Source organism: Vicia villosa, unplaced genomic scaffold, assembly GCF_029867415.1.
Source record: "Vicia villosa cultivar HV-30 ecotype Madison, WI unplaced genomic scaffold, Vvil1.0 ctg.000451F_1_1_3, whole genome shotgun sequence".
Lineage (NCBI taxonomy): Eukaryota > Viridiplantae > Streptophyta > Magnoliopsida > Fabales > Fabaceae > Vicia > Vicia villosa.
This window is the reverse complement of record NW_026705216.1, coordinates 73,519-83,737: the sequence shown is the minus strand read 5'-3', so window position 1 is coordinate 83,737 and position 10,219 is coordinate 73,519. Positions and strand designations below refer to the sequence as shown.

The 10,219-nt window shown below is 37.0% G+C and overlaps 2 protein-coding genes across 2 annotated transcripts; one reads left to right on the top strand and one right to left on the bottom strand.

Moving 5' to 3' along the window:
• Nucleotides 1–269: 269 nt before the first annotated feature.
• On the bottom strand, nucleotides 270–695 carry LOC131628416 (uncharacterized). The gene has a single exon (XM_058899251.1). The coding sequence runs from the start codon at nucleotides 693–695 to the stop codon at nucleotides 270–272; it is 426 nt and encodes a 141-aa protein (XP_058755234.1).
• Nucleotides 696–5,905: 5,210 nt separating this feature from the next.
• LOC131628415 (transcription factor VIP1-like) lies at nucleotides 5,906–7,662 on the top strand. Its single transcript, XM_058899250.1, has 4 exons — nucleotides 5,906–6,375; nucleotides 6,705–6,837; nucleotides 7,001–7,085; nucleotides 7,197–7,662. The coding sequence occupies exons 1-4, from the start codon at nucleotides 5,906–5,908 to the stop codon at nucleotides 7,541–7,543; spliced, it is 1,035 nt and encodes a 344-aa protein (XP_058755233.1). The 3' UTR covers nucleotides 7,544–7,662.
• Nucleotides 7,663–10,219: the final 2,557 nt, after the last annotated feature.

Here is a 10,219-nt window from a genome sequence, read left to right as displayed (position 1 = left end):
CCCTGATCAATATTTCTATCGCGTCCTTCAGGTGGATGCAATCTTCGGTGTTGTGCCCGTGGCCTTTGTGGAAACGGTAGAACTTTAATTTGTCCGCGTTTGGCCGTGCAGGCATGGATTTTGAGAAGCGGGCCTTGCCCGTTTGGAATTTGGCGTTCGCACATTCGTTTAGGTTGCGCTCCCTGGATGTGTTCAATGGGGTGTATTCCCGGAACTTTCCTTCTGGGCCTTTGTAGTCCTTAGGATCTAGAACTTTGTCTTCTTTTTTCTTATCGGATCCCCGACGGGGAATCGTCTTGACAGGTGCCTTTGGTGTTTTCTTCCTGTCTAGAGTTGCGGACTGCGTGAGCGGCTTCTTTTTCCTCATACTGTATATACGCCTGTGCCTTGAGGAAAAATTCGTCCAAAGTGGCCGGCATCTCGATCCCCACGGCTTTGGAGAAATCTGAACGTGGCCGGAGGCCTCGTTCGAGTAAGAACTTTTTCATGTGGGCTGTTGTGGACACCTGCAAGACCTCTTTGTTGAACCTCTCTATGTAGGCTCGGAGCGATTCGTCTTTCCCCTGGATGATGGCTTCCATGGAAGCTTCCGATTTCGGATGCCTGCGGGAGGCCGTGAAGTGTCTGGAGAAAAGCTTTCCGAGCCCTTTCCACGACGTGATGGATTCGTTGGGAAGACTCTTGTACCATGTCATGGCTCCTTTGCGCAACGTGGTCGGGAACAACCAGTATTTGATTGCGTTCGGTACTTTTCTATAATCTAGGAGGGCGTCGATGTTCTCGATATGCTCGTCTGGGTCGGTTGTCCCGTCATACGTGCCTAGTGGTGGGGGCTTCTCGAGACCGATAGGCAGGGGTGCTTCCAGGATTGCGTGGGATAGAGGGCCTCGGCGCTCCTCTTCCTTGTCACTGGGGGATGGGCGTGATGGACCGGGTGTCTCCTACGGTCGTCGTCGTGCCTTGCGGGAGACGATTTAGACCTTCTCTTTGGTCGGGGAGACTACGAACGGCGTCGTAAATGGTGGTCGCTGTGTCCTTTCTTGGAGGTGGGACCCACATGCTCTCTCGGAGAGGGGGAACGAAGGCGTTTCTTGGTGATGGTCTCGCGCTGGGAACGGGGGGGTCTTAGGGCGGCGTTTCTATTCAAGTGCTCTGATCCTATCGTTCTGTTATTGGATAAGGGCGTTCGTGTGCGCAAGGGCGGCTAAGACAACTGCCATGGTTTGGCCCGGGGGAGTCGGACTCTTTATGGAGAAAGGGTTCTCAAGAATTGCCTTGTGGTTGTCTTTACCTCTGGTTTCTCCGAGGTGATGGACGGTGTTGTCGCAGAAATCTTCCGGGGAGGGAGACGCTGTGAGACCGTCGCGAGGATGTGGAGCGGTGTTTCTGGATGGAGGAACAACGAGAGAGACGTCGTTCTTGTTGATCATAGTTGCGTCTAGAAAAGAGAAGTCTTCGTTATTGCCAGCCATGGATGATAGTTGAATGAGAGCTTTGGTTTCCGAATTCTTACAGGGGCAAGAAAGGATCAAGAAATGCAAGAAACAAAATGGGGGAGCTGATGTTTTCCCACAGACGATGCCACTGATCTTTCCGAGCAGAACAAGTGGTCAGCAACGGTGAAGCTTGAATTCCGGGATGGTTGAGAGAAAAAAGGTGGTTGTACCTGCAAGGTACAACAGAAAAGTGAGAGATTTTGGGTAAGAAAATAATCACCTTGCCCCCTAGGGTTAGAGAGCTATTTATAGGGCAGTTCTATGAAAATGACTCCATATTTTGAGGACCCATGCGAAGCGTTAGGCCAGGAAACGCGGATATTTAGCCGTGGCCGAGCACGAGGCTTCAGCGTGCTCGGTTACGTCTTGAGTTTGCCCAGAGCGGGCCGGGAAAGGCTACCGCGTGTATGGACCAGAATGCCTTGGACTAAAGAATGGATTGGCACAATTGAAATAACGGGGTCGGTCCAAAACACTAAATATACAGGCCAACCCATTATGTTTAACAAGATTCACATAAATTCGCAGATTAATAGGTTTGAGTTGATTTATGCACAGATTAATAGGTCCAAATTAGTCAGTTCTCAACTATTGACGGGTAGTTATATGCTGTAACATTTTTTAATAATAGTAATGAATTAATTAGAATAAATATTAATTATAATAATTATATTTATTTTAAGAAATAATTTAATTATTTAATACTAATTAACTACTAATTATTCACATTATACAAATATAATTGTGGAGAAAACTGGATTTGGTGTAGTAAGAAAATAAAGGATTTTATCTCAACCATTTGATCATTTTATTAGATTATGTTTGATAAAAACTATAATCCTATTCCATATTCCATTAAATTAAGAAACAAATACCACATCTTTTTATGTTTAAAATAATTTTTATATATTATATTAATCTTACAAAATTTCGTTTAAACTAGATTATGATTATTCAATTTTTTACGCAAAATTTTGGGCAAACATATCTTTTTATTAATTAATTAACAAGTAAATTAAAGAAATAGATAAAATAAATATTTACTTGATTTATAAATTAATTTATAAGTAAATTGAAATAATTTTAAATATATATTTAATTAATTATATAAAATATATAACTAATTAATTATATTTTATAAACGAAAATAAATTATAAATATGATTTTTTTTATAACCGAAAAAAAGTTACAAAAAAATTATAAACAGAAAATTTGTATTGCCTATACTATTATATTTATAAATGAGAATAAGTTAAAGACTTAAAACTCTCTTGGTCAAATATATTAATATAAAAGTTCTTTTTATTTCTCAATTTAACAGTAGTAAATTGTTCATCATAATGAAGGTCCTTGCAAGCCTATAGACAGGGTCGACCATGAGGAGGAGCAACAAGCTCCTCAGCATAGAGCCACAAAATTTGTAGGGCCCCTTAATTTTATTTAGAGTGTTGTGAGCAATCCAATTGTAAAATTACTAGAGACAATTCTTAATATTCTTAATTAGGAAACGAGCCATGAGACATCACTATCAATTTCTTTCTTTCTCACATGTGTGCGTTGCTAGTCTGATTTTACTGATATCGAATTCAGTCGTTGAACTTGATCAACTCATCGACTGAGTGCGTGACAGTAGAATTACGGCAGAGCCGCCACGAGGACTCGTAAACCTGCAAGTGTGTAAACTCGAGTGGTAAGAGTTGGTTGAGTGATGTGTTGATTGGACGAAGTGAAACTTTCTCTAAGTCTTGGTGACAGCGAAGGAAACCCATGCAATATCTATGTAGGAGTATTGTAAGGAAAGTTCTATGAAGATATTGAGTTGGAGGTTAGTGGGATTCATTACCTGATGAGGGTGCCAATGACAGATATGACTGGTGAATTGATGGAACGAAAGAACTTTTGGAAGTGTGGACAGAGAAGTCAAACCTTTCTGATTACGTTGGTACGGACAGTAATTGGATGGACGGAGTATTAGATCCTGTTTCAACTTGGTGTACCCTAAGCGGGAATGGTTACCTAGTTAAGGGTTGGTAGAACATGCGGATGTAGTAACCTACCATTGGGTGAGTCTTGGATACCCGATTGGTAAAAAGGGGCAGTTGTATCTCCATTCTCATCATTTGGTGCTTAAGTTCTAGAGCTACGCTATATGGAAGGAGAAATGATGTAGAAGCGTGAGATGCAGTAGCCTAAGTTCCGTGTTAGTTGTGATTCATCTAAACCCGAGTGAAGCATAGAACTACGCTTGGCGTTGGGCGTTCAGGTGAGTATGAACTAGCATCTATCCGAAGTATCAATGGGATGATCATAATTGTGTTGGTTGTTAGGAACCATAGTATTCCTATCTGAACTGAATTATCCTTAGAATCTCTTATGCATGCGTGGGACGAGTGAGTACGCGCATGGCATGGTAATCCAAAGTGGAACCTCAAATCTTCGTGCTTGGCTTATTGGCTTTCCGAATAAGTAAACCTTGAATGAGAAGCACCCTTAGGTTTTAGCATCCTGAGAAGTGTGATTGAAAGGATTTGAGGAACGACGACCCTACTAGAGACCTGTTCAGACACCTGTCGGTTGTGACTATAGGATACGCGTGGAGATCGTTATACGCCACTGAGGTAGGTTACCTGGATACTGTAATTCACATGGAACTATATAGGTGGCCTATTTTATTTATAGCATACTATATTTACAACATACTGTAATCCACATAGGATTATATAGGTGACCTATTTTATTTATAGCTTACCTTTACTTTGTTTTAATATTTATGAATGTGAAACTTTATACATTATTAAAGTTGGTCTTCAACAATTAATTCGTTTTGTGTACAAGTATTTATGAAGTACTCCCTCCGGCTTTACTTATAAGCAAAGATTTCTTTTTTAGGTTCATTAAATAATGAATGTATCTGGTCTACATAATAGATTAAATACATTCATTATTCAATAAACCTAAAAAAATGAGTCTTTATTTATAAATAAGACCAGAGGGAATAGGATGTACATACCTAAATTAATGCTCATTAACATATAGTACCTTTTAATACATTACATTGTTAATTATTTAATGAATGTCACACAATACACATGGCAAGAATAGTATGGACAATAAAATATGAGAATTAGTTAATGAATTTTTAAAAAAAAATGTTTGGAAGAGGGCTCCTTTAAAATAAAATTTTATTTATGATTTAAATAATACTTTAAGTATTTTGGTGGTTAATATATAATTGTATTTTTGATAAGTCATTTTTAATTATTAAAATTGTATTTTTTTTTTAATTTAGGTCTCTTTTTTTAATTAGAACCGGGTCTCCACATTAATTGGGCCGGACCTGCCTATAAATTCACGGGTAGATGTAGATGTATCTGTGAGATGCTAACGGTAGACTGTTCATTTTAATGTCCACATTTTAAATCTTTCTTTTGTTGATTTTATATATTAATTCACTACAAAATTCATTTTTGACTAAATTATAGAATCTTACTAACAAAATTCGATTAACATCAAAGACTTAATACTCTTAGTTAAGTATATATTAATCTAAGAGTTTTTTTTTACTTAAAAGTCGGTGGATCTTATTAGTCTATATTTATAATTATATGAATGTTAACTTATTGAATAATGAATTCAAACTTTATAAATGATGATTTGATAGACATGTAATGTGAATCCAAACGAAATCTGTGCGGTAGCACGGGTATCTTACTAGTTCATCATAAAAAAAATCATTTATTAATATTTTTTTTAAAAATTACTAAACGAATTTGTTGTTTTTTTGACCAAAAAACGAATTTGTTGTTTTTTAAAATAAACTATTAATTAATATTAATAAATGTATGAACCCCATTTTCTAATCTGTCCATAAACTCCTAATTAATATTATAAAACTAAACAAGAAAATATATCAGTTACTCTCCTTATTTTAATAAAAAAAAATATATATCTATAATAAATATGTACTTTGTTTTAAATTACAAGTCAATTTTGTTATTTTTTTTTAAAAAATAAACTGTTAATTAATATCAATAAATGTTTTTAATATAAAAATTTATAGATAAATTGTGAAGACTAAAAATTGAAGTATTGAGTAAACAAATTACTTACCAGTTACGTCATAGGGATAAATATGTTCATTTATAATAAAGGCAATGAATATGTATTCTCCATGTTTCGCTCGTAAAGATTGAAATGTTTCGTATTTGATGAACGAAACTAATGCTTTCCAGGTATTACTGAAAAACCGAAAGATACAAACAAAATTTTGTGTTTGTATGATAAATTAATTTGTCGCCATTCTAGTCAAACGTCCGCTTTAAATATGAGTGCAAGTAAGTGCAAATTCACATCAACCAAATTCATATTTTTACAAGCATTCAACTTAAACCAAATCAGAAGCAAGAAAATGGATATGCTCAGCTTCATCGGAGCTACTCCGGCTACGGCTGACAACCACCACCGCCCCACTTCCAATTGTACCAACCCCCTTGATTTCGATCCAGCATTGGAAAACATGCTTAACATGGATCTTAGTCAATTCGACTTCAGCCTCTTCGACATCCCATTGCCGCCTTCTTCATTGCCGCCTATTGATCGGATTCCTGCACCTGCACCTGCACCTGCACAGACGCAACTGCTTCCAAACTTCTCTGAGGTATTATCTGATAATGTCAATTTGATTGGAAGGAATAGTGCCCTAACTGCAGGCGGTGGAAACGGCGGTGGTGGAGGGAGTGTATTAGGCCACCGCCGTGACAGCAACCGTTTTGGTTTAGGTAGCGGGTCCTCAGCACCATTCTCTTATAAGAAGAGGACAGTTATACCTCCGGAAAAGCTTGCGGAACTTGAAATTGCTGATCCCAGAAAAGCACAGAGGTTTACAATATTATATTATTATCTTTATTTATTATTTTATTTATTTTTAATTATTAAAATAGTTTTTTACTCAATTTTAAACAAAATTTTAGGCTAAAAAGATGGAATTGATTTTTCAATCCATTAATAGTCTCTTCACTTTAAATGTTTAGGGTTTGAATCTGAGAGTAGAAAATTGAATTTTTGCAAAGATTTTGGAACAAGTTAATAATTTTACGCGCATGAAATGAAATATTGGATTGTTTTGCCCCTTGTTGTTTCAATTGTGATTTAATTAAACAAGAACGAACGTAACTAAATTATGTGATGTTAACGTATGGATCGTGTAGGATTATTTCTAATCGGGTTGCTGCTAAGAAATCCAAGGAAAGGAAAAGAAATTATGAAAAAGAGTTGGAAAAAAGAGTTGAGTTGCTTCAGATTAGAGCTGATAATGTAACTGCGGAGCGTGTGATGGCGATGGTAAAAATCTAATCATAAATTCATTTTTAAAGATCTATATATTAGAATGCTTCTGATATATAGCTTTAGTAATGGTTTTGATTTTACAAAATGTTACCAAAGAAAATAGCATTGGGTTAATTAAGTATAGTTCATAAATATTTTAATATCTCATTTGATGCAGAATGAAGTTACGCAGTTAGCTGCTGAGCGCAAGAGGATCAAAGACCTGATAGAGTCTACTTTACAGCATCAACAAAAGCAAAGAGGTATTTCTTTCCTAAATTTACAAAATTAATTTCAGATTATTATCTTTCTGATTATAAATCTAGTTCATAAATGTTGTCATGGATATATTACAAACACTCTTGTGCATGCAGCTGTGATTGAATTGATGAAGCAAGAAGCAAATATGCTGAAGAGGCAAATTCATGACATGAATACAGCAATGGCTGATTTATCTTTTGGTGAACCAGTCTCTCAGTCCCAGCAGCCTCAGGTTCCTCATCAGCCAGAACTCTACATACCACAGCAGCCACCTCTAGTTCCTCCTCCACCATCTATCTTTGGCGAGCCTTTGCTTCCTCCTCCACCATTTTCCTTAGGCGAGCCTTTACTTCCTACTCCATCATCTACCTTTGGTGAGCCTTTAGTTCCTCCTCCGCCATCTCTCTTTGGCGAGCCTTTTATTGGCACCAGCTTTTCAAACTACAATCTCTGGAACTAGTATATTTCGGGGTGGGGTAATTATCACCAACTACATCTTTTGTGTATTGGCATATACATGTATGGGTGAAGCTTGTGAATGACATCTTTTCTGATGCACTTTGTTGGTGGGAAGCATGAATAAGCTAAACATTAGAACTCCTAAGAGATTCTGATATTAAATCTTAAGTTCAAACTTTAAATTATTAATTATATGAATTTTTTATTTATTTTAATATTTCTAATTGATTAGAGACTAATCTCCGAGTTGAATTCGAACACACTTAATACATTTTTAGGTTACAGTTTGTAACTATATAATCTTCTTTATTATTTTTTTTAAAGCAAGAGATATATTAATAAATAACCAACCAAGAACAAAGTTACACGATAAATAGGCCAAACAAAGAAAATTACACACCGATTGAAACCTAGCTTAAGTAAAACAATGGGTTATAGCTAAACTCATAGAAGTTACAATTGAAATTAGTAATTTTCTCGATATACGACCACCTCCAAATAAGGGTCTTACAACTCCAAACCACGTCCCTCGAATTCCAAGTAGCGTTGTTAAAGACTATATCATTCCTACGCAACCAAAGACTCCAAATGATAGCTAACCAAACGATTCCCTCCTTTCCTCTTTTGACTTTCTTGGCTCGGCAATAAGAGCTCCAATACCAAAAATCCTCCTTAAAATCTGAAATGCTTTTAAAAGTCATTCCTATCCAATCAGACATCTCCCTCCAAACAATACTGGCATTCCGACAAGATAAGAAAGAATGGTATAATGACTCGTGAAATTCATCACAGAAAGTACATTCTAAATTCGCGGAAGAAATAAGAATACCTTTACTCAAAAGCGAGTCCTTCGTCAGAACTTTGTTGATGAAGCATCTCCAACCAAACACCTTTACTTTTAAAGGGGCTTCCACCTTCCATATAGCAATATAAGTCAAATCAAAGCGGTTTGCCGGGCCAAGAGGGATATGTTGCCTACACAATGTTTTATAACACGATGAAACAATGTAAACACCTTCAACCCCTTGCTGCTAGCAGGCGGTGTCAGACAAATTGGGGGAAAAAGAGGCAGCTGCGGCCAGCAGCTGAGAAAGGCTGGAAAATTCAGCATCTGGATCAAGAAGAGAAGCCGCAGGAATTCCAAAATCTCCCCAAGTCCAACTTCCATCAATCCAACCTCCCATGGCTCCAATTGAAGCATCTTGAAAGAGAGAAAAATTATAAAGATTCGGAAAAAGATTCTTTAAAATTCCTTCATCCAACCAATGAGCATGCCAAAAGGATATAGAGTACCCAAGACCAACCTGAAATTTAAAATTGTTAGCAAAAAAAATCACCCGGTAACTTATTACCTAACGAAGTTAGGTCCGCCCACCACACCGACGATGACCTATCCTTCTCTAAATTCTTTATTGTACAACTTGTCCTAAGTTTCACATCCGCATACCGCGCCTTCAACATCCGAAACTACAACGCATTAGAAGCTCCAAAAATTCTCCAGTTCCACTTCAAGCGAACGCTTTGTTGAAATCATCCAATCTTCTAAAATTGAGACCACCTTTCTCAACCGGAAGACACAAGTCGTTCCAACTCACCCAACGCACTTTCCTCTTCTCCTCCGAACCTCCCCTCAAAAAATTATATTTTTATATTTAAATAAAAAATAATACAAGGAGTAATCTCACTATTTTTTTTAAAAGAAATAATATTATGTGAATACTCCTACAAAGGAGTCAATGTAAATTAAGAGAATTTAAAGGATCATTACATAAATTGTAGTAGTTGCTACACTTTTTAGTATTTTTTATGACTTTGCTACATTGAGAATTTCTGCATTGAAGAGGATATTATTCCTCTTGATCCAAATATCGTCAACAAGTGGCCAACCAGAACACATCAACCTTGTGTTTTGGAACTCTTCCTTGCAATAGACTTGAGAATCACATGAAGTGTGCAACACCCTCTCTCGAATGGGTTGCTTCCACATCAATCCAAGCTAGAACAATCTCCCAAATCTATTTGGAGAATGGAAACATACATAACAGATGGGGAAAATTCTCCTCCACATGAAAACAAAACACACAACCTTTGTATTGATCACTGTTTATTACTCCTTGTTTGGCTAGACGGTCCCTGGATGGAAACATCTCCTTCCAAAGATGTTGATTTTTTTAATGGAAATTAAGTCTGCCATAGTCTCTATATGACCTTCTTCAGTTGTTCAATCTCACTGCCTGTGACACTTAGCAGTGACATCTTCTTGTATCTAACACTGATAAAGTATATACCTTCCACATCGCTGATCCTTATCAATATGTCTTCGATAATCATTCACAGTTCATATTCATTCAAGATGGACTGTGATTCCTCAATTTGAAAATGTGCCTCTGCATGACTCCTTACCATAAGAGATTTGCAAATTCCAACACTATTTCTTGTCTTTGTATGATCCTATTTTATTAACAGACCCAATTGGTTTAGAAGTCAAATGAAACAACAATGGATAGGTTTCCATTAATGGTTCAGCGCCAAGCAAGACGGGGCGTTTGACCTACTTGGGTAGGACTTCCATCGAGCTCGCGAATAAGACTTATGGTCACGTAAGAAATATTGTTTCAAAGGGAGGCAAGAAACTTCATCATGAAGTCCATCCCTGAGGAGAGGCAAGGATCTTGCC